This window comes from Moschus berezovskii, chromosome X (genome assembly GCF_049115385.1).
Source record: "Moschus berezovskii isolate FMDL1 chromosome X, NW_MosBer_1.0, whole genome shotgun sequence".
NCBI classification, from domain to species: domain Eukaryota; kingdom Metazoa; phylum Chordata; class Mammalia; order Artiodactyla; family Moschidae; genus Moschus; species Moschus berezovskii.
Window position 1 is genome coordinate 27,562,823 of NC_142488.1, and position 24,774 is coordinate 27,587,596.

Sequence of the window (24,774 nt, forward strand, 5' to 3'; positions counted from 1 at the left end):
TTTGAAATCTGGGTTGCTGTAGGGAAAGGGGCTGGGAATTCCTGTTCCACTGTATTGCAGATGCCACTCAGTCAGGACCCTTTTATTTTCTGATACCAACAATTTTACTCAGTGCTCTTTCACATTGGCAAGCAAATCCCAACTCTCTTGACATGTCTTGTTCTGAACCACTAAAGGAGATCCAAGGATTTCTGATTCATTATACAAAATACCAAAACCTTTATACCTATACTGAAATACAGCAATAAATGGGATATACTTTGTTCATAAACACAGATATGGATGTCAAATAAACCTTCAATTATAAGGAATAGTATTTTAGGAGTATCAGAAAGAAAGCCCTAAACAGAAAAAGATACATCTCCCAGTTACTGAGGTCAAGCAAGAACAAAAAAAGACATGAAATGTGTTCCCTTCAGCTCCACCTTGGCACTCAGCTACTTGGAATACTTACTTCTCTTTTCAATCACAAGATGAAGGGTCTGCCCTCGATGTCACTATGTGGGAGGAACTGGTGGACTTGGATCCGGAATGTGTCCTGCTCATGGCAGTAGCTCTCTCTCTTTCTCAGCTCTCAAAGCCTCTCTGTTCCTCATCCTATGATGGAATTCTGGACCTCCCAGGGCTGATATCAGGAACTGGATGCTACAGAACCCCAGTGGTTCTGGGTGGCTATTTCTTTCACTTCATTTCACATTGAAATGAAGGGGCTTCACATTTATATCTGACAATTCCTTCTGTGACCTGAGTTTGCCCTCCTTAGGTCTAAGGTCTCAAACCCTGACAACTATACTGTGACAACACAGCAAGGAGATGTTCAGCTTGAGAGCCCTGCCTGGAACCTTCTTACACCTAGTATTCTGGGGTGTTTCTTTCCTCAGACCAGATGCACGGTGTCCTCCTATAGGCTTTTCCCCTTAGATGAGAGGCTTCTTGGGAAATGCCTCATCCCTGAAAAGCCCCGATCAGTTTCCCTACTCCAAACCTTGCAGAGAAGGAGTCCCTGTCCTAGGAGTGATGAGAGATGGGAAAATCCATGGCATAAGGAAGGGGGTCCAGGTAGAGCCCTGTGAGGGAAACAAAACATGGTAACCTGTCCCTTCTCTCTTGCAGCCAGACTTCTCAGGGAGCCTCTGTTCTAATAAATAAACTTTATATTTTAGATCTAATAGATATGTCTTTATACAAAGAAATGGCTGAGATGATTTTTTTTTAATCCTGCTCTTTTGAGCTTATCTGAATCTCTAAAGCTTTCAGATCTTTTACGTTTATCTGAGACCTAATATGTATGGATGGATGATCCTATTGTCAGCGAATAATATCTCTTTTTTCCTCTCTTCATATGTCACATATATTTTGCTATCATTATTATTGCTCTGGCTATGTCTTACAATATAATAGTTGGACATGAGAGTCCCTCTTCTTATTTCTTCATATGCATTCCGCAGTAATGAGAATAGAAAGGAAATTAAGGGCATAAGTTCAGCTCAGGCTTGTAGCAGAGAGTGGGTGAGCTTTAGACTAACTCAAATCAAGGGCCTACGACCATCCCTGTCACTTACCAGCCATGGGAAATTTGTCACGTTTTTAAACTGACAGTGCCTCAGCTCTTCTAACTGTGAATGGAGTGTGCTAAGCCCGGTCTGGAAGGACTGGTGGCCTTGGCGCTAACTGTAAAGTATCTGCCGCAGTGCCTAGCAGGCACCATATCCTTCCCTTTTCATGACTTGTGGCTGCACTTTCCAACCAAGATCTCACCTTCCTTATGCCTGATACAGGGCTTCCCTGGTGGCTCAACGGTAGAGTATCCGCCTGTGGTACAGGAACTGCAGGAGACATACATTTGATCCCTGGGTCGGGAAGATCCCCTGGGGGAGAAATGGCAACCCACTTCAGAATTCTCCACTGGAATATCTCATGGACAGAGGGGCCTCGTGAGCTACAGTCCATGGTGTCACCAAAGTGTCAAACATGACTTAGCAATTCAATAATAACAAAAAGGCGTGCGATAAAGAAGTTCGGGAGAGTGCTGACAGCCATGCCCTGATCTTCTAGAACTGACATCAAAGGGTAAGGCATGACTCTCTTTTGTCCCCTCTGTTCAGGGATGGGTAGACCCCTCAGTCTCCACTCAGGCTCCACAATTTGAATTCGGGTGGGGCCTGGGGAATCCCCTCCATCTTGATCTCGGGCCTATCTCCTCAGAGTAAGACCCATACCTCCCTGTGAGCCTGGAGGAAGAAATAAGGGTGGCCTTAACTAGCCTTATTAGCCATGCCTGCCAATAGTCTCACAAGATGAAAACTCTGGAAGCTGGTTGAGGACGACAGATGGTTCCTCTCAGGGCCCCAAGTCAGGGTCCCAAATTTGACTCTCAGCCAAGCCCAAGACTCCCCCTTGTTAACATGGGACCACCACCATCAGAACAAAACCCTAACTTTCCTGCTACTCCTTGGTCAGAACTGAAGGGCCCCCTTGGCCTGACAACTCTGCCTGGGGCCTTCTAGCCTGACAGTAGGGAGGATTCTGTGTGGACATCCTGGTATGTCTGTTCCCACATTCTTTACCATCCTCAGTCTGACTTGGAAATAAGCTGGACATATTCCCTTAATTGCCTTAATGCTTCTCCAATCAGGCCTCCAATTCCCTGAGACTCTCAAGGTAGAAGTGGAATTTGCCTCATGGGGCACCCAGCCCGTGGTCTTCCAAGGCTAACGGTAGTGGAAGGAATATGTTCTGCCCCCACTGTTTTGAGGCAGGTGGTCTTTTCAGTCTTCAGGGTCCTTACCTTGACTTCTGGCACAACCTGGAAATCCTCCTTCTGCTGAGCTTAGGCTGCTCCCTTTGATCAGGATGAGGTTTGTTACCGCCATGTGATCCTCTGGGAGGAAGTGAGTAGGACTCACCATGTCACCAGGCCTAAGTGGCACAGTCTCAGGCCTGACAACAGGGACAGTGCCCTCTGTAGCCCCCTTCTTTCTGGGAGGGATCCTTTGTTATTGGTCAGTATCATCTGTTGACTCCTGTTAGGTACTGGGTACCCTTCCTCAGCTGATAGAGGCTCCCTCCATTAGTCCAAGGACTTTAAGGCCCTGAAGCCATCCGCCTTCAGAAAACAAGGGATAAACCTAGTCTGAAAGCCCTGACTGCTCCCTCCCAGGGCCCAATACATTTGCAGGACTTTCTAAGAATTTATCTGTAATGGGGTAGTTGGCTGCCACACTCCTCATACAGGACTGTGCAAACGTCATGCCTGGGATCTCCACTCTCTGATGAAGAGCCAGCCTATAAACCAAGGTCCACACCTCCTTGACACCAACCAGGCAGAAGTCAAGGGGCCCTTGAGCTGGCCAGAACTTACCTATGCTTCCCAGGGCTGACTGGAGCAGAGGGACTATGTGAAGCCCCGTCGGCTGGGGTTGAGGGGCTTCATGCGCACAGCCTGGGTCCTCACTTTGACTCTGCACCTTCCTGGGGCTCTATTCTCTGCTGATTCCCAAAGTCCCCACCTACCGGGACCTGAGCTGAGAGTGTTAACCACAGCAGCCTGGATTGGTCTGGACTTTATGGGCCTGCCAATGAGGACTGGTCTTTACAGGTTGCTACTGTTGTGGCTGGGTCTTTCTATCACCCTCATTCAGGTTAACCACCGTCACTTCTGAGAGATTGATCCTCACTCCTATCCAACCTCAGAACTCTGCACCGAGACCAAGTTTCTTAGGTCTCTGAGAAGCCTGAAGAATAAGCGAGGCTACGCTTAGCCTAACAGTTCTGAGATCCTCTGTGTCTGAGAGCAGTTGGGAGTGCTGTCCCAGTGACCAACCCCTATATTCTGGGGTGTTGCTCTCCTCAATCCTCCTACATGGGGACCTCATCTGGCTTTCGGTGTCTTGGATTAAAGGCTTCTGGAGAAATTATACATCTCTGCAAACTCTTGAGCCGTGTCTGCTCTGCACTGCTACAGAGAATGGGTCCCCGTCCTAGGAGTGATGGGAGATGGAGAAGCTAGAGCCCAAGGAGTCCCAGGAAAGGTGGTCACCCATCAGGGAAAAAAAGTAGATCAATCTATCTCCTCATCAGCCAGGTGAAGACTCTCATGTTATTTCTCTTCTGATATACTTTCTACCGGCAAGAGACTGTAAGCATGATGTGCAGAGGTTATCTAATATGGCCAACGTACATGCTTACACTGGCACTGAATACTGTCTCATTTATCTGTGAGTAATGAATAAGGGATATGTACTTTTTGTTATATATAGTTGGTGTTCTTACTGCTCTGGCAGCACATTCTGATCCAGTAGCTTGAGCACAAGGGCATTCTTTTTTATCACCTAGGACAAATTTTGAAGTACTGAGAAAAACCATGAGATAAAAGATACAGGGTGGGGACTTTCCTGGTGGTCCAGGGGCTAGGACCCCAGGCTTCCAATGCAGGGGGCCCAGGTTCGATCCCTGGTCAGGGAAGTAGACCCAACGTGCCACAACTAAGAGCCAGCACAGCCAAATAAATAAATAAGGAAAAGGAAATTAAATATCAAATGTTAAAAGCACTTGTTAAAAAAAAAAAAGAGAAGGGTATGTATGTCTTGGGGTGGGGGGTGAAAATAGTGTGAGTGCTATAGTAGTTTATAGAGCAGGAGTCTAGTTCCAGCTCTGTCATTTAGCAGCCTGAAATATTTCAGCAAAAATCAAACACTATCTCTATGAGCCTCGGGCTCTCCATGGTGAACTGTGTTTGATAAGCCCCGTCTTGTTGGACTGGTGGAATATATGTATTTACAGAAAGCATCTGCCACGGTGCTTGACTCTACTGAGGCATTAGGGGCAATGGCAGTTATTACTATGATTATCTTGACCTCAGATAAACAGCTCGGATTACATCAACTGGTATTATTATTTTTTTTTGCATCTAAGAGATATCAGGTACTCTGCAGCATTCTAACTGAAGGAAAAGAAAATACCCAACCTCCTGGATCTAGCAAAAATCTTGCCTGCCAATGAAAACGAAGTAATTTCCAACCCCACTTTACCCTTTATTCTTTTCTTCTAGAGTTGGAGAGCATCTCGGCCTCTTCCATAGAATGATAGCTTCTCTGAGAGACTATAATTGAATGGGAAGAGGCTGGGACATTGTTGACTAAATATCACCAGTATAAGCATGAAGACTTCTTAAGGGCAGATGCTCAATTAATGTTTGTGTAAAAAAAGCACCACGAATAAATCATTTGCGATAATTTATATTCTCAAACATTCTTGAAAAACATAAGCAGATCCAGGTATATAACTTTTACCTTTACAAAAAGGGAGACTAAACAGAGAGGAAAGTAAACCAAAAACTGACTAGCTTTCAGCTATATCTCTATTTATGTATCAGTGTTCTCAGCCTCTTAGTGTGGTGTCTTTCACATTTCTAAGCATATTCTTATCCTAAAGTGATGTTATTCTCATCCTGGATCACATGTGATTTAAGGATTTACAATATGTATTTCATCAAACAAAACTCTTACTCCTAAATTTGACAAACAGCAAACAGTGTGTACCCATGTAACTAATATACTTTTATCACTAACTAAATATTCTGTTGAAAAACGTAATACTGAAAATTTGGGGGGGGAAGTCAACAAGTTATTGATGCATATTAGGAACACAGGTTGACAGGCTTTTGCAACCACAAAGTGAAGAGCAGGCTTCAGACCATACTAGGGGCGAGATGAGCGGCTGGACGTGGCCCTGGAGTGGGCACTGGCTGAGGCAGAAGTGCTAGCACTGGCCGAGGCAGTAGGACCAGGCCTGGATGAGGCAGAAAGGCCAGCACTGGCCGAGGCAGAAGGGCCAGGCCTGGGCACAGCAGAAAGGCCAGGCCTGCCTGAGGCAGAATTGCCAGGCCTGGCCATGGCAGACGTGTCAGCCCTGGCCGAGGCCGAAGTGCCAGCCCTGGCTGCAGCAGAAGTGCTGGGTCTGGCCAAGGCAGAAGGGCCAGCACTGGCTGAGGCAGAAGGGTCAGCCCTGGCCGAGGCCAAAGTGCCAGCCCTGGCTGCAGCAGAAGTGCCGGGTCTGGCCGAGGCAGAAGGGCAAGCACTGGCTGAGGCAGAAGGGCCAGGCCTGGCCCTGGCAGACATGTCAGCCCTGGCCAAGGCCGAAGTGCCAGGTCTGGCCGAGGCAGAAGGGCCAGCACTGGCCGAGGCAGAAGGGCAAGCACTGGCTGAGGCAGAAGGGTCTGCCCTGGCCGAGGCCAAAGTGCCAGCCCTGGCTGCAGCAGAAGTGCCGGGTCTGGCCGAGGCAGAAGGGCCAGCACTGGCTGCGGCAGAAGGGCCAGGCCTGGCCGAGGCCAAAGTGCCAGCCCTGGCTGCAGCAGAAGTGCCGGGTCTGGCCGAGGCAGAAGGGCCAGCACTGGCTGAGGCAGAAGGGCCAGGCCTGGCCCTGGCAGACATGTCAGCCCTGGCCAAGGCCGAAGTGCCAGGTCTGGCCGAGGCAGAAGGGCCAGCACTGGCTGAGGCAGAAGGGTCAGCCCTGGCCGAGGCCAAAGTGCCAGCCCTGGCTGCAGCAGAAGTGCCGGGTCTGGCCGAGGCAGAAGGGCCAGCACTGGCTGAGGCAGAAGGGCCAGGCCTGGCCCTGGCAGACATGTCAGCCCTGGCCAAGGCCGAAGTGCCAGGTCTGGCCGAGGCAGAAGGGCCAGCACTGGCCAAGGCAGAAGGGCCAGCACTGGCTGAGGCAGAAGGGTCAGCCCTGGCCGAGGCCAAAGTGCCAGCCCTGGCTGCAGCAGAAGTGCCGGGTCTGGCCGAGACAGAAGGGCCAGCACTGGCTGAGGCAGAAGGGCCAGGCCTGGCCGAGGCCAAAGTGCCAGCCCTGGCTGCAGCAGAAGTGCTCGGTCTGGCCGAGGCAGAAGAGCCAGCACTGGCTGAGGCAGAAGCGTCAGCCCTGGCCGAGGCCAAAGTGCCAGCCCTGGCTGCAGCAGACGTGCCAGGTCTTGCCGAGGCAGAAGGGCCAGCACTGGCCGAAGCAGAAGGGCCAGCACTGGCTGAGGCAGAAGGGCCAGCACTGGCCGAGGCAGAAGGGCCAGCACTGGCTGAGGCAGAAGGGTTAGGCCTGGCTGAGGCAGAAGGGCCAGCCCTGGCTGCAGCAGAAGTGCCCGGTCTGGCCGAGGCAGAAGGGCCAGCACTAGCTGCAGATCTGGCCCCAGTGCTCTCTAACTCCTCTCTAAAAGCCTCCTCATAATGTGGCAGTAAGGCGTCGGGGACCGCATCATTGACCTTGGTCAAAAACTGCAGGACTTTCGTCTTGCTGCTTTCTGTGAGTGCTTTAGGACCCCACAGGAACTCATAGCGAGGGGGATCGCTGCCGGGCACCGGGCGGTACTCCAGGTACTCTTCCCGCACCAGATCTTCTGTGATGAGCTTCCTGGTGTCTCCAAAGATGAAGTGTCTTCTTCCATCATAGATGCCCAGCATATTCAGGAACTTCCAGATCTCCTCCTCAGAGGCGCGGTGGCCATTCAGGTAGATGACACCCAGCAGCGGCATCAGGAGACCATTCTTTGGCAGCCCCCAGTCACCTCTCATAGACTCACTGTCTCGGAGATCTAGGTTGCTCACCAGGGTATAGCAGTGACTGTTGGGCCTGACTTCCTTCAGCACCATGCCAAACACAAACTCCATGTGCTCAGAGGCCCTGCTAAGGATCTCAGGGTATTGCTCCCTGTACCTTCGGTGGATAACCTTCAGCATTTCTGACCTCTTAATGAGCTCCCTCACCTTATACTTAAACAGCATGTACTGCACCAACATTTCTGACTTCTTGGTCAGAAGATCTGTGTGAGTGCTCTCAGCAGCAGCGGAAGCCTGGGAGGAATTTTCACCTTCCTGAACTTGGCCCTCGGCACCTACACCAGATCTCGAGCGCGCTGCTGCACCTACACCAGATCTTGAGCGTGCTGCGCCACCGACACCAGATCTTTTGCGAACAGCACCTGCAGCAGCACTGGTGGTGCCTTGGGCTCCCTGAGGCCCCTTGGGGGAGCCAGCAGCAGACGAGCTTGAGGGAGCGCTCTCTGAATCAGGAGGGGAGGAGGACATGGTCTCTTCTCCCCCAGATGTGGTGGCCTGATCATGAAGACCCTGGGTCTCAGCCCGGGCCTGGCGACGTTTCTCACGAGCACGGTGCTTACTCTTCTGACCACGGGGCATGACGGCGGTGGTCAGGGACCGCGGGCAGGAGTCTGGGCCAATAGACAGGTGATTGGGGCACCTGGAGGATGGAGAATGAGGTGACATCAGCACCTTAAAACAGGGAGATTCTACCTTCGCTTAATCAAAGGTGTCCTTCAGGACACTGCCCTAAGAACCCATAAGACTTCTGTTTTCCTGCTCAGCCTGTCCCCTGAGAATCCCGCAGAGGAAGAACAGAGGCCTTACGTTTCCTCTGTGTCCTCGCAGACCTGCTTTGGATTCACTGAGGTGACAACAGGTCCCGGTAGTGGGGTCCTCTCAGTTCATCTCCAGTATTACCACATCAAGTCCTGGCGGAGCCTGGGCACCCTTCCCTCTGCTACTCTGATGCAGACCTCCACATGATCCAGAAGCAAGCGAAGGGATGCCTCAGTCTACCTCCCTTCCAGGGGATACCCAGTGCTCAGAGCCCAGTAGGGTCTTTTCTACCCTGAGTTCACTGGGATCATCATTCATGGTCCTTACCTTGGCTCCTTAAAACGTTGGGCCCTATTCTCTATTTGCTAACTGGTGGCTGCACCTTCAGACTAGACATTTCCCCTCCCCTAGACTTGGTATCAAACAGTAAAGCAGGTGTTCAACCTCACAGCCCATCCCTGAGATTTCCTGGGCTGAAACCCAAGGGTTGGGACGGACGCTCTGAGTCCTCACTCAGGTTCCTCAACTGAGCTCCTGGTAGAGAACCTCCTCTTTCTCCTGAACTGAGGCCTGCGTGATAGTAAAAGCCAAACACCCTGTGTCCCAACAGGAGGAAGTGAAGATGACCTCATGTTACCAAACATGGTGTGCTAAGAATGGAGGCTGTTGCAGGCAGGTTGATGTCCCTGTGGTTCCATCCAAGATCCCAATTCAAAGGTAAACTGTTTTTTGCTTCTCTTTTCTTCTATATGTCTTTTTTAAAGCAAATTTATTTATTTTTAATGGAAGGATAATATCTTTACAATATTGTGTTATTTTCTGCCCCACATCAATATGAATCAGCCATAGGTATACTGTATGTCCCCTCCCTCTTGAAAGTCTTTCCCCCCTCCCACCCCATCCCACCCCTCTTAAGCTGTCAGAGCACTGGCTTTGAGCTCCCTGAGTCATAAAACGAATTCCCACTGGTTATCTATTTTACACATGGTAATGTGTACGTTTCCAATGTTACTCTCTCAGTCTGCCCCTCCCTCTCCTTCCCCCACTGTGTCCACGAGTGTGTTCTCTTTGTCTCAAACTCCAGGCTGCCCTGCAAACAGGTTCATCAGTGTCACCTTTCTGGATTCCATATATCTGCACTAATATATGACACTGGCTTTCCTCTTTCTGACTTAATTCACTTTGAATAAAAAACTAGGAATAAAACTACCACATGAGCCAACAGTACCACTACTGGGCATATATCCTGAGGAATCTAACCGAAAAAGACACTTGTACTCAAATGTTCACTGCAGCACTGTTTACAATAGCCATGACATAGACGCAACCAAGGTCTACATTTGACTCATGACAGGGTCTGAGATTTCTCCCTCTGTTGACCACTCCCTTAGCTGACCACTCCTTAGCCCACAGTGTGGACTGACATGTATTCTGCAGGTCTGCCAGGGATGACGACAGGGAGGATTTGGTCTGAATGACGTGGTGTGGAACATCCCCACAGCCCCCGACGTTCTCACCATGACCCCTCACAAATCTGAAACCCTCCCCTGCCAACCTGAGGCTGCCCGCTTTGACCTGGTCGCTCACTTCCCTGAGATGTCCCGGGAAGCATCATGTCAAGATGCCCGATTCTCCCAGGCCTGAAAACAGGGCTGGCGCTTTCTGTGGCCCCGTTTCTTAAGGAAGTGGCCCCCATCCTCACTCAGCGTCACAGCCACGAATCTCGTTGGAGACTAGGTCCCTTTGTTGAACTGGTTTTATTCCGTTAGAGCAAGGCTCTCACTGCCCCAGGACCACCTCCAGAGGACACCAGGGGGCACCACAATCGGTCAGCTCCACCTGGGGCCTCCTAGAGCCCCGTCTTGGGGAGCCGCTCAGTGTGGCCCCCTTGCGATGTTGAAGTCTGCTTATCAGTCCTCAGGGCCGTTATCCAGGTCCCAGACCTCCTCCGGGGGTAGCGTCCGGGCCACCCCCACAGACCTACGCCTTCGCCTGACACACTAGACCACGTTCAGCCGGTAGCTCTGAGGGGCCCACTAGAGCCATATCACTGGGGTGGGAAGTGCATGGGTCACTTTTATTACTGGGAGGGTTGGGAAAGTCCCTTCAGCTACATTCAGGCCCTCACCTTGGCTCCGGACGAGTCCTGGACACTAACTTTCCGCCAAACGGTCGCCGCGACTATCGGTCGAGCCTCTCGCTTTCAAAGCGGAAGTGGAGGGGAGCTGCGTACGGTCCTACGTGGGGTCTCCCAGGGACGACGGCAGGGGCGGCGTGCTACGGGAACCCCGGTAGCTCAATCTTCATCCGTCCCTGGATTCTCTCTCAGGGTCCTCCGTGTGCGGTGTTATCAGAGCCCTGAACGCCTCCATCTATGAACCCAAGTCCTCCAGCCCCCCAAACAGAGCCCTCGCCTTCCCAAGTCCCTAGCGGAGGGAATCAGGGCAGTGCTCTGAGCACCTCTGCTTGTCAGGAGGGGCACCACTCTGTAAGCCTCCCTCTTTGGGGGAGAGATCCTCTCATTAGCACTGGTCGTCCTCACCTTAAGTCTGGTTATGGTCAAGATGACACCCCTCTGCAGATCTGGGGCCCTATCCTGCTAAAGAAGGCCTTGCCCTCCCTGAGATCACACAGGTGGAATGAGGGGACCACTCAGAAGTAGCTCTTCCGGGTCTCTCGGAGCTAAGAATTTACAGAATGCTGTTTGGCTCCCTCTCCAGCGTTCCCCTCTAACACTCAGCATTGTCATCTGAGGTCCTGCTTGGGCTCAGGTTTCTCCACCCACGAAACTAGGCTGATCCTTTTAGACAGAGGCCTCACCTCGCTGAGAATTTCCAGACTGAAATCAACCTGATATCTGTGACCTGAGCATCCAGGGGAGCTCAGCGACAGAGATTTTCCAGGGCCTCCTTTGATACAGTGTGTGCTACTGTGAGTCCACTTTCACGTCCTCACATTGACACGTGACGAATCCTGTAACTCCACTCTCTGCTTTATGAAGCTGCTTGTCTTATATCAAGGTCCTAGTCTCCTTGAGAATTCCAAGTTGGAAGTCTGGGTGACCCTCATATGATAGTAGTCCATAAGGGCCTCCAAAACCAGGCAGTGAGGATGCAACTCGAATATTTATGGAGTCCTCTTGCTCAGCATCCTCACTGCACCTACCACAGCCTGGGAATGTTCCTTCTACTGATGTAAGATACCTCTTTGGGTCACCACTATAATCAGGAGTTACTGTCTCCACAGTCCTCTTTCATGGAGTTCTGATATCAGTTTCTGTCGCTTGATTAAAGGCTTCCTGGGAAATGCATATTCCTATGAGCACTTGAACAGTTACCCTCTAGCAAATCTTGGAGAAAATGGGTCTAAGTCCCAAAAGTGATGTAAGATTAGGAAAATGCAGCAGACGTCAAGGAACTCAGGACAGATGTTATGCTGTCAGAGAAAAAAGAGCTGATATATTCCTTCTCTTCAGCCAGATTTTGGGTGTGTGCTTAGTTGCTCAGTCATGGTCTACTCTTTGTAACCCCATGGAATGTAGCCTTCCAGGCTCCTCTGTCCATTGGGATTCTCCAGGCAAGAATCCTGGAGTGGGTTGCTCTCCTTCAGGGGATGTACGAAACCCACGAATCAAACCCAGGACTCCCACATTACAGGTGGATTCTTTACTTTCTGAGCCACCAGATTTAGGATAGTTCTAAAATCATTGGTCCAGTGATTAAGACTCCGTACTCCCAATGCAGAGGGCCCGGGTTCGATCCCTGGTCAGGTAACTGGATCCCACATACCAGAACTAAGAGTTCACGTGCCACAACTGAAACTTTCACATGCCACAACTAAAGAGCCTGCATGTGGCAAACAAAGACCCTGAGTGTCACAGCTAAGACCCAGAGCAGCCAAAAATAAATAAAAATAAATATTTTAATTAAAAAAATAAAGAATTTGCTTTCTACATAGAAGGATAGCACCTGATAATCTTGTAAGCCTTTGATGACTTGAGGGTGTCTGAATCTGCACATGCAGATGATCATATGGTTACTGAGCATTATCTTATCTCTTTCTCTCCTTTATCTCTCTTAATTATTTTGGTTATGTGTTATGTGGCAATATTGATGGTAGGAGAGTTTGGGGGAGACTGGATAGATGTATATGTATGGGTGAGTCCCTTCACTGTTCATCTGAAACTGTCACAATATTGTTCACCGGCTATCCCCAAGCAAAAAAATAAAAGTTCAAATTATGAAAAACAAAACTGCTTCCAGTGCAAGGGGTGTGAGTCCAAACCCTGGTTGTGGAATTAAGATCCCATATTTCAAGGGGCGGTCCCTAGATGGCGAAGGAATAGGATGGGGAGACCACTTTCTCCCCCACCAATTCATGGAAAGAACATTTGAATGCTGAGCAAATTCCACAAAACAACTTCTGAATGCCGGCAGAGGACATCAAGCACCTAGAAAGGCAGCCTATTGTCTTCAGAAGGAGGTAGGACAAAATATAAAAGATAAAAAGTGAGACAGAAGAGGTAAGGACAGAGGTCCATCCCGGGAAGGGAGGTTTAAAAAAGGGAGAAGTTTCCAAACACCAGGAAACACTCTCACTGGTGGGTCTGTGGCGAGCCTTGGAATCTCAGAGGACAACATAACAGGGAGGAAAAATAAAGAAATAAAACCCACAGATTACGTGCCTAATGGCAACTCCCAGCGGAGAAGCAGCCCAGACGCTGGCATCTGCCACTAGCAAGCGGGGGCTGGACAGGGAGGCGTGGGCTGCATTGCTTAGAGTAAGGACCAGGCCTGAATGCCCCGAGGGCAATCTGAGGGAACTGACTTGAGATAGCAACCCAGACTGTGGGATAGCTATCCCGCGAAGAGCCCTAACCTAAGACCCGGCCGGGCCCACTCACAGAGCAAAGGACTGAGCAGAGCTAGCCGGCTGCGGACCGGCCCATCCCCTGCTGCAGGCAGGCAGGCAGGCGAGGGCAGTCAGAGCCAAAAGTGGGCAATCACAGCTCCAGAGAGGCATCCTCTACCAAACTGCAAGCAGGCTTCGTTGCTAACCAAGACTTCTTGGGATTCTGGGTGGTTGACATCTGCCGGGAGGGCCGTAGCCAGAGATGAGCTCCCCAGAAGAGACACATGGCACACCTGAGAAGACGCACCCATTGTACACCCAGAAAACCGAGCGGCTGGGACGGGGGAGGCGATAAGATGCAGCCTACAACCGGGGGCGACTGCGCTTGCCAAGCACCTGGTCACCTGAGTTGCTCGGACCTGGGATGGGCACAAAACGAAGGCCTAACTAAGTCTGCGCCTTTGTGGGGTACCCTAGAACCTGAACCTGAGAGGCTTGGACCTGGGAAGTGCACGCAACCCAGGGCCCGCCTCAGAGAGTTCCCGGCAGTGCAACCTAGAGCCTGAGCAGTGTAGACTGGGAAAGCACACACACCGTGAGTGGGGGCAAACCCAGTGTGGCCGAGACACCGCGAGCACTCCCCACACACATCAGTGATATTTGTTTGCAGTGTTCCTCCCTCCCCACAGCACGACTGAACAAGTGAGCCTAAAAAAAGTGACCACCACCGCCCCCTTGTGTCAGGGTGGAAATTAGACACTGAAGAGACCAGCAAACAGAAGCTAATATAAACAGAGGGAACCGCTTTGGAGGTGGCAGGTGCAGTAGGTTAAAAACCCGTAGTTAAGTGACTTAGCAGCAGCAGTAGCAGCAGCACCGACTACATAGGAAGGGGCCTATAGATCTTGAGAAGTATAAGCCAGATCAAGGAACTGTTTGAAAATGAACTGACGCACACTGTCCACAACAGCTCCAGAGAAAGTCCTAGATATATTTTTACTATTATAATATTTTAATTAAAATTAAAAAAAAATTTAAGTCCTCTATTACTCCTTTAATTTTCATTTTTATAACCTACTATTACCTTGCAATAAAAGACCCTATTTTTAAAGCAAACATCATATATATATATATTTTGTAATTTTTGTGACTTTGTTTTGTTTTTTAATATTGTATTTTTGAGAATCTAACCTAGATAGCATATTAAAAAGATACTTTGGCCACCTCATGCGAAGAGTTGACTCACTGGAAAAGACTCTGATGCTGGAAGGGATTGGGGGCAGGAGGAGAAGGGGACGACAGAGAATGAGATGGCTGGATGGCATCACCGACTCGATGGACATGAGTTTGAGTGAACTCCGGGAGTTGGTGATGGACAGGGAGGCCTGGCGTGCTGTGATTCATGGGGTCGCAAAGAGTCGGACACGACTGAGTGACTGAACGGAACTGAACTGGACTTCTACTCTAGATTTTTAATCTTTGCTTTTTGGTATTTGTTATCAATTGTGTAGCTTTAAGAACCCAATCTTCAGTACCCATTTTTACTTGGGAGCGAGATTAATGGCTTGATTGCTCTCTTCCCCTTTTGACTCTCCTTTTTCTCCACCAGGTCGCCTCTATCTCCTCCCTCCCCCTTCTCTTCTCTACCCAACTCTGTGAATCTCTTTGTGTGTTCCGGACTGTGGAGAACACTTAGGGAACTGATTACTGGCTGCATCTGTCTTTCTCCATTTGATTCCCCCTTTTATCCTCCTGGACACCTCTGTCTCCTTCCTCCTTCTTCCCTTCTCTGTGTAATTCCGTGAACATCTCTGAGTGTTGCAGACGGTGGAGAGCACACAGGGAATTGGTTACTGGCTAGCTTGCTCTCTCCCCTTTTGATTCCCCCTTTTCTCCTCCTGGTCACCTCTATCTCCCTACTCCCTCTTCTCCATGTAACTCTGTGTATCTCTCTGGGTGTCCCTTACTGTGGAGAAACTTTTCATCATTAGCCTAGATGTTTTATCATCAGTGCTGTATAGATGGGGAAGTCTTGAGGCTACTGTAAGAATAAGACTGAAAACCAGAGGCAGGAGGCTTAAGTCCCAATCCTGAGAATACCAGAGAACTCCTGACTCCAGGGAACATTAATCGATAGGAGCTCATCAAAAGCCTCCATACCTGCACTGAAACCAAGCACCGCCCAAGGGCCAACAAATTCCAGAGCAAGACATCCCATGCAAATTCTCCAGCAACAGAGGAACATAGCCCTGAGCTTCAATATACAGGCTGCCCAAAGTCACACTAAACCCATATACATCTCAAAACTCACTACGGTGACACTTCATTGCACTCCAGACAGAAGAAATCCAGCTCCACCCACCAGAACACCGACACAAGCTTCCCTAACCAGGAAATCTTGACAAGCCATCCGTCCAACCACACCCACAGAGAGGAACCTCCACAATATAGAGGAACCACAAACTGCCAGAATACAGAAAGGCTACCCCAAACACAGCAATATAAGCAAGATGAAAAGGCAGAGACATACCCAGCAGGTAAAGGAACAGGATAAATGCCCACCAAACCAAACCAAAGAGGAAGAGATAGGGAATCTACCTGATGAAGAATTCCAAATAATGATAGTGAACATGATCCAAAATCTTGAAAACAAGATGGAGTTACAGATAAATAGCCTGGAGACAAGGATTGAGAAGATGCAAGAAATATTTAACAAAGACCTAGATGAAATAAAAAAGAGTCACTATACAATGAATAATGTAATACATGAGATCAAAAACACTCTGGAGAGAACCACCAGTAGAATAACGGAGGCAGAAGATAGGAAAAGTGAGGTAGAAGATAGAGTGGTAGAAATCAATGAATCAGAGAGGAAAAAAGAAAAAAGAATGAAAAGAAATGAGGACAACCTCAGAGACCTCGCAGACAATGTTAAACGCCCCAACATTCGATCATAGGAGTCCCAGCAGAAGACAAAAAGAAAGACCATGGGAAAATACTTGAGGAGATAACAGTTGAAAACTTCCCTAAAATGGGGAAGGAAATAGTCACCTAAGTCCAAGAAACCCAGAGAGTCCCAAACAGGATAAACCCAAGGCAAAACACCCCAAGACACATATTAATCAAATTAACAAAGATCAAACACAAAGAACAAATATTAAAAGCGGCAAGAGAAAAACAACAAATAACGCACAAGGGGATTCCCTTAAGGATAACAGCTGATCTTTCAATAGAAACTCTTCAGGCCAGAAGGGAATGGCACGACATACTTAAAGTGATGAAAGTGAAAAACCTACAGCCCGGATTACTATTCCCAGCAAGGATCTCATTCAAATATGAAGGAGAAATCAAAAGCTTTACAGACAAGCAAAAGCTGAGAGAATTCAGCACCACCAAACCAGCTCTCCAAAAAATGCTAAAGGATCTTCTCTAGGCAGGAAACACAGAAAGAATGTATAAACTCAAACCCAAAACAACAAAGTAAATGGCAGTGGGATCATACTTATTAATAATTACCTTAAATGTAAATGGGTTGAATGCCCCAACCAAAAGACAAAGACTGGCTGAATGGATACAAAAACAAGACCCCTCTATATGCTGTCTACAAGAGACCCACCTCGAAACAAGGGACACATACAGACTGAAAGTGAAGGACTGGAGAGAGATATTCCACGCAAATCGAGACCAGAAGAAAGCAGGAGTAGCAATACTCATATCAGATAAAATAGACTTTAAAATAAAGGCTGTGAAAAGAGACAAAGAAGGACACTACATAATGATCAAAGGATCAATCCGAGAAGAAGATATAACAATTATAAATATATATCCACCCAACATGGGAGCACCACAATATGTACGACAAATGCTAACAAGTATGAAAGGGGAAATTAACAATAACACAATAATAGTGGGAGACCTGAATACCCCACTCACACCTATGGATAGATCAAGTAAACAGAAAATTAACAAGGAAACACAAACTTTAAATGATACAATGGACCAGTTAGACCTAATTGATATCTATAGGACATTTCACCCCAAAACAATGAATTCCACCTTTTTCTCAAGTGCACATGGAACCTTCTTCAGGATAGATCACATCCTGGGCCATAAATCTAGCCTTGAAGTGAAGTGAAGTTGCTCAGTCGTGTCCGACTCTTTGCGACCCCACGGACTGTAGCCCACCAGGCTCCTACATCCATGGAATTTTCTAGGCAATAGTACTGGAGTGGGTTGCCATTTCTTTCTCCGGGGGATCTTCCCAACCCAGGGATCGAACCTGGGTCTCCCGCATTGCAGACAGATGCTTTACCATCTGAGCCACCAGGGAAATCTAGCCTTAGTAAATTCAAAACAGTTGAAATCATTCCAAGCATCTTTTCTGACCACAATGCAGTAAGATTACATCTCAATGACAGGAGAAAAATTATTAAAAATTCCAACATATGCAGGCTGAACAACACGCTGCTGAATAACCACCAAGTCATAGAAGAAATCAAAATATACATAGAAATGAATGAAAATGAAAACACAACAACCCCAAACCTATGGGACACTGTAAAAGCAGTGTTAAGGGGAAGGTTCATAGCAATACAGGCTTACCTCAAGAAACAAGAAAAAAGTCAAATAAATGACCTAACTCTACACCTAAAGCAACTAGAAGAGGAAGAAATGAAGAACCCCAAGGTTAGAAGAAGGAAAGAAATCTTAAAAATTAGGGCAGAAATAAATGCAAAAGAAACAAAAGAGACCATAGCAAAAATCAACAGAGCCAAAAGCTGCTTCTTTGAGAAGATAAATAAAATTGACAGACCGTTAGCCAGACTCATCAAGAAAAAAAGGGAGAAGAATCAAATCAACAAAATTAGAAATGAAAATGGAGAAATCACAACAGACAACACAGAAATACAAAGGATCATAAGAGACTACTATCAGCAATTATATGCCAATAAAATGGACAACTTGGAAGAAATGGACAAATTCTTAGAAAAATACAACTTTCCAAAACTGAACCAGGAAGAAATAGAAAATCTTAACAGTCCCGTCACAAGCATGGAAATTGAAACTGTAGTCAGAAATCTTCCAGCAAACAAAAGCCCAGGACAATGGTTTTGCAGCTGAATTCTACCAAAAATTTAGAGAAGAGCTAACACCTATCCTACTCAAACTCTTCCAGAAAATTGCAGAGGAAGGTAAACTTCCAAACTCATTCTATGAAGCCACCATCACCCTAATACCAAAACCTGACAAAGATGCCACAAAAAAGTAAACTACAGGCCATTATCACTGATGAACATAGATGCAAAAATCCTTAACAAAATTCTAGCAAACAGAATCCAACAACATATTAAAAAGATCATACATCATGACCAAGTGGGCTTTATCCCAGGGACGCAAGGATTCTTCAATATCCTCAAATCAATCAACGTAATACACCACATTTTCAAATTGAAAGATAAAACCTATATGATTATCTCAATAGATGCAGAAAAAGCCTTTGACAAAATTCAACATCCATTTATGAGAAAAACCCTCCAGAAAGCAGGAATAGAAGGAACATACCTCAACATAATAAAAGTTATACGTGACAAACCCACAGCAAACATTATCCTCAGTGGTGAAAAATTGAAAGCATTGCCTCTAAAGTCAGGAACAAGACAAGGGTGCCCACTCACACTGCTACTATTCAACACAGTTTTGGAAGTTTTGGTCACAGCAATCAGAGCAGAAAAAGAAATAAAAGGAATCCAGACTGGAAAAGAAGAAGTAAAACTCTCACTGTTTGCAGATGACATGATCCTCTACATAGATAACTCTGAAGCCTCCACCAGAAAATTACTAGAGCTAATCAATGAATAAAGTTGCAGGATGTCAAATTAACACACAGAAATCCCTTGCATTCCTATACACTAACAATAGGAAAACAGAAAGAGAAATTAAGGAAACAATTTCATTCACCATTGAAACGAAAAGAATAAAATACATAGGAATATATCTGCCTAAACAAACAAAAGCCCTACATATATAGAAAACTATAAAACACTGGTGAAGGAAATCAAAGACGACACAGATGTTCATGGATTGGAAGAATCAATACAGTGAAAATGATTACACTACTCAAAGCAATCTATAGATTCAATGCAATCCCTATCAAGCTATTTTTCACAGAACTAGAACAAATAATTTCATAATTTGTATGGAAATAATGAAAACCTCGAATAGCCAAAGCAACCTTGAGAAAGAAGAATGGAACTGGAGGAATCAACTTGCCTGACTTCAGGATCTACTACAAAGCTACAGTCATCAAGACAGTACGGTACTGGCACAAAGACAGAAGTATAGATCAATGGAACAAAATAGAAAGCCCAGAGATAAATCCACGCACCTATGGACACCTTGCCTTTGACAAAGGAGACAAGAATATACAATGGAGAAAAGACAATCTCTTCAACAAGTGGTGCTGGGAAAACTGGTCAACCACTTGTAAAAGAATGAAACTAGAACACTTTTGAACACCATACACAAAAATAAACTTTCAGGAGGGGGAACTTATGTAAACCCGGGGCGAATTCATGTCAATGTATGGCAAAACCAACCAATATAATATTGTGAAATAATTTGCCTCCAATAAAAAATAAATTAATTACCAAAAATAAATAAATAAAGAACTAAATGTAAGACCAGAAACTATAAAACTCCTAGAGGAGAACAATAGGCAAAACACTCTCCGACACAAATCACAGCAGGATCCTCTATGACCCACCTCCTAGAGTATTGGAAATAAAAGCAAAAATAAACAAATGGGACCTAATTAAACTTAAAAGCTTTTGCACAACAAAGGAAACTATAAGCAAGGTGAAAAAACAGCCTTCAGAATGGGAGAAAATAATAGCAAACAAAGGAACTGACAAAGAATTAATCTAAAAAATATACAAGCAACTCCTGCAGCTCAATTCCAGAAAAATAAACGACCCAATCACAAAATGGGCCAAAGAACTAAACAGACATTTCTCCAAAGAAGACATACAGATGGCTAACAAACACATGAAAAGATGCTCAACATCACTCATTATCAGAGAAATGCAAATCATCACCACAATGATGAACCATTTCACGCCAGTCAGAATGGCTGCTATCCAAAAGTCTACATGCAATAAATGCTGGAGAGAGTGTGGAGAAAAGGGAACCCTCTTACACTGTTAGTGGGAATGCAAACTAGTACAGCCACTATGGAGAACAGTGTGGAGATTCCTTAAAAAACTGGAAATAGAACTGCCATACGACCCAGCAATCCCACTGCTGGGCATATACACCGAGGAAACCAGAATTGAAAGAGACACGTGTACCCCAATGTTCATTGCAGCATTGTTTACAATAGCTAGGACATGGAAGCAACCTAGATGTCCATCAGCAGACGAATGGATAAGAAAGCTGTGATACATATACACAATGGAATGTTACTCAGCTATTAAAAAGAATACATTTGAATCAGTTCTAATGAGGTGGATGAAACTGGAGCCTATTATACAGAGTGAAGGAAGCCAGAAAGAAATATACCAATAAGTATACTAACGCATATATATGGAATTTAGAAAGATGGTAACGATAACCCTGTACGTGAGATAGCAAAAGAGACACAGATATACAGAATAATCATTTGGACTCTGTGGGAGAGGGCGAGGGTGGGATGATTTGGGAGAATGGCATTGAAAGATGTATATTATCATATGTGAAACAGATCGCCGGTCCAGGTTCAATGCATGAGACAGGGCGCTCGGGGCTGGTGCAATGGGAGGACCCAGAGAGATGGGATGGGGAGGAAGGAGGGAGGGGGGTTCAGGATGGGGAACACATGTACACCCATGGCTGATTCATGTCAATGTATGGCAAAACCCCTACAATATTGTAAAGCAATTAGCCTCCAAATAAAATAAATTTTTATTAAAAATTCCCATGTTTCACATAGCAGTCAATCAATCAACAAAATGCCATCATAGGAAAAAGTGATGGGGATCCATGAAAGAAATAATTGATAAGCTAGATTTCATTCCCTTTAAACTTCTGCTCTGTAGAATTATACCATCAGGAGAACAAGATGATGAGCCATAGTCTGGGAGAAAATATCAGCAAAAGATGTATCTGATGAAGACTCTAACCTAAAATATACAAAGTACTCTTAAAATTAGTAAGAAGTAAACTAACATCTAATAAAATAAATGGACAACAGATATGAACAGATCCTGAGGAATCGATTTTGGTACTTTGTGTCGATAATCTTCAGCATATGCACTTTCTTAACGGGGTTTTTCGTCTTATATACGCATTAACAGGAACTGCACCAACAGATTTGTCGGTCTGGTTAGTGTTTTTCAGACCGCACCTTGGAGAGAGGGGCCTGAGAGGAATTATGTGCTTTCCCAATTTTCCCAACGGCTCTTTTGGATGATCTTGTGGGAGAAACACCTGCAGGCACAGTGGTGGTGGCCAGGGCCCCCCGAGGATGCTTGAGATGATTACAAGACCTAGTACCAGGCTTTCCCTTAGCATCAACCCCAGGACTAGGATTGGAGGAAGAGGAGAGTGCTTCCATCGTGGTGGCAGTGACCTGAGCGCCCCTCAGATCCTGGGTGCCATGTGAGCCTGGCGGCGTTTCTCACAGGTGTGGAGCTTACTCTTCTGACCCCGAGGCATGGTGACTGTGGTCAGCGACAACAGGCAGGAGTGCAGGTAGAACAGCGTGTGATCTGGGCAGAGAGGAGAGAGGTGAGAGGGTGTGAGTGCCTGCGGCAGGGAGGCACCACTCGGCCTTTAAGAAGGCCCACTCTGCAGGTTTCCACGTGGGCACTGCTATAGGAACCCAGAGGATTCCTGGTCTGATCGCCCTGTCCTCTGAAAACTGTCGAAATAATTGAGACTCAGGCTTCAGCCTGCCAGCCCTGCCAGCTGCCTCCTGAGGCTGAGGAGCAATGGGCCAGTCTAGTCCTTCTGGACACCCCCCTCCATTCTGGAGGGTGGGGGTCCTCTCGGTTCATATTCAGACAATCATATCAACTTTTGGCATGGCGTGATTCCTATCCTCTCTGGGCAGGACCATGGTGAAGTCCCTGAGTGAAGAAAGAAGTATCACTAGACCCACAAATGAGGAGGCTTTACAGACCCCTGCCCTATTCCAGAGGCTCCAGGCAGAGATACAGGGAAGAGAAGCCTCTTATTTCTGTCTGGCCTCAGCGAGAGAAGGGCTTTTTCTATCAGGATGAAACCGCAGTTCTTAGGTGGGTGGTATCTTGGCCATCACCACCGGGAAGCTGAGGACCACGAGTGCTAATGAGAGGGTCGCTCCCACCAAGGAGGAAGGCTCACAGAGTGGCGCTCCCCTGTTGAGGAGAGATGCTCAGAGAAGCGCCCTGACCCCCCACCAGGGACTCGGGGAGGCGAGGGCTTTAGGGACAGGAGGACTCAAGTCCATAGAGCAAGTGTTCCCGGTCTCTGATAGATGGTACAGGCAGGACCCTAAGGGAGGACCCACGGACTGCTGAACGATGCGGTCCCCACAGAGCCCTGCCCTTGCCATCATCCCTCAGAGATCCCGCACAGGGCATCCTTAGACGGAAGTGGCTCCCCCCACAATACGTGCTGGTGGCGGGGAGCTCGGACTGCTGTTCAGGGTGTTCGTTTGGACGAGAAAGGATTACCAGGACTGACCTGAAGGCAAGGTGAGGACCTGAATGTGGACTCAAGGGACCATTCAGCGTCCTGTAACAAAGATAACCCCACAAAGTCTCGCCTCTGTGGTTGGCAGGGGACGGTTCCTTTTTTTTTTTTTTTTTTTTCATTTACAAATGCAATTTTTTTTAGGTTTTCTTTTTTTTTTTTAGTTTTATTTATTTTTTTCAGTTCAGTTCATTCGCTTAATCGTGTCCGACTGTCTGCGACTCCATGAATCGCAGCACGCCAGGCCTCCCTGTTCATCACCAACTCCTGGAGTTCACTCAAACTCACCTCTATCGAGTCTGTGATGCCATCTCATTCTCTGTCGTCCCCTTCTCCTCCCGCCCTCAATCCCTCCCAGCATCAGAGTCTTTTCCAGTGAGTCAACTCTTCACATGAGGTGGCTAAAGATTTGGAGTTTCAGCTTTAGCATCAGTCCTTCCAATGTACACCCAGGACTGATCTCCTTTAGAATGGACTGGTTGGATCTCCTTGCAGTCCAAGGGACTCTCAAGAGTCTTCTCTAACACCACAGTTCAAAAGCATCAATTCTTCGGCAATCAGCTTTCTTCACAGTCCAACTCTCACATCTATACATGACCCCGGGAAAAACCATAGCCTTGACTAGACAGAACTTGATGGCAAAGTAATGTCTCTTTTGTTTTAATATGCTATCTAGGTTGGTCATAACTTTCAGTCCAAGGAGTAAGCATCTTCTAATTTCATGGCTGCAGTCACCACCCGCAGTGACCTTGGAGCCCCCAAAATTAAAGTCTGCCACTATTTCCACATCTATTTCCCATGAAGTGATGGGACCAGATGCCATAATCTTTGTTCTCTGAATGTTGAGCTTCAAGCCAACCTTTTCACTCTCCTCTTTCACTTTCGTCAAGAGGCTTTTTAGTTCCTCTTCACTTTCTGCCCTAAGGGTGGTGTCATCTGCATATCCGAGGTTATTGATATTTCTCCTGGCAATCTTGATTCCAGCTTGTGTTTCTTCCAGCCCAGCATTCCTCGTGATGTACTCTGCATATAAGTTAAATAAGCAGGGTGACAATATACAGCCTTGGCGTACTCGTTTTCCTATTTGGAACTAGTCTGTTCCATGTCGAGTTCTAACTGTTGCTTCCTGACCTGCTTACATGTTTCTCAAGAGGCAGGTCAGGTGGTCTGGTATTCCCATCTCTTTCAGAATGTTCTACAGTTTATTGTGATCCACACAGTCAAAGGCTTTGGCATAGTCGATGAAGCAGAAATAGATGTTTTTCAGGAACTCTCTTGCTTTTTCCATGATCCAGCGGATGTTGGCAATTTGATCTCTGGTTCCTCTGCCTTATCTAAAACCAGCTAGAACATCTGGAAGTTCAGGATTCACGTATTGCTGAAGCCTGGCTTGGAGAATTTTGAGCATGACTTTACTAGCGTGTGAGATGAGTGCAATTCTGCTGTAGTTTGAGCATTCTTTGGCATTGTCTTTCTTTGGGATTGGAATGAAAACTGACCTTTTCCAGTCCTGTGGCCCCTGCTGAGTTTTCCAAATTTGCTGGCATCTTGAGTGCAGCACTTTCACAGCATCATTTTTCAGGGTTTGTAATAGCCCAACGGGAATTCCATCACCTCCACTAACTTTGTTCGTAGTGATGCTTTCTAGGGCCCACTTGACTTCACATTCCACGATGTCTGGCTCTAGGTGAGTGATCATACCATCGCAATTATCTTGGTCATGAAGATTTTTTTATACAATTCTTCTGTGTATTCTTGCCACCTCTTCTTAATATCTTCTGCTTCTGTTAGGTCCATACCATTTCTGTCCTTTATCGAGCCCATCTTTTCATGAAATGTTCCCTTGGAA

The 24,774-nt window shown here is 46.9% G+C and overlaps 1 protein-coding gene across 7 annotated transcripts; it reads right to left on the bottom strand.

Moving 5' to 3' along the window:
• Positions 1-5,699: 5,699 nt before the first annotated feature.
• LOC129535048 (melanoma-associated antigen B4-like) lies at positions 5,700-8,183 on the bottom strand. 7 transcript variants are annotated; one of them, XM_088833900.1, is made up of 4 exons: positions 7,910-8,183; positions 7,087-7,879; positions 6,791-7,038; positions 5,700-5,758 (listed from the first exon to the last, which is right to left on the bottom strand). In XM_088833900.1, exons 1-4 carry the CDS (start codon positions 8,181-8,183, stop codon positions 5,700-5,702), a joined length of 1,374 nt encoding a protein of 457 aa, XP_088690026.1. The 7 variants fall into 7 exon arrangements, with proteins under 7 accessions (XP_088690026.1, XP_088690032.1, XP_088690031.1 ...); XM_088833906.1 differs by lacking the exon at positions 6,791-7,038 and having other exon boundaries at positions 5,700-5,778; positions 7,171-7,879; positions 7,940-8,183; XM_088833905.1 differs by lacking the exon at positions 6,791-7,038 and having other exon boundaries at positions 5,700-5,746; positions 7,064-7,879; positions 7,940-8,183.
• Between the last annotated feature and the right edge of the window lie 16,591 nt (positions 8,184-24,774).

Bases quoted from the DNA above. Each gene is read 5' to 3' on its own strand.
- LOC129535048 (XM_088833900.1), bottom strand. From the start codon at position 8,183: ATGCCCCGTGGTCAGAAGAGTAAGCACCGTGCTCGTGAGAAACGTCGC. The intron at 7,039-7,086 runs GCCTAACCCTTC...TGCCTCGGCCAG, and splicing joins GGCCCTTCTGCCTCAGCCAG to TGCTGGCCCTTCTGCCTCAG. The intron at 5,759-6,790 runs CTTCTGTCTCGG...CCAGTGCTAGCA, and splicing joins TGCCTCAGCCAGTGCTGGCC to CTTCTGCCTCAGCCAGTGCC.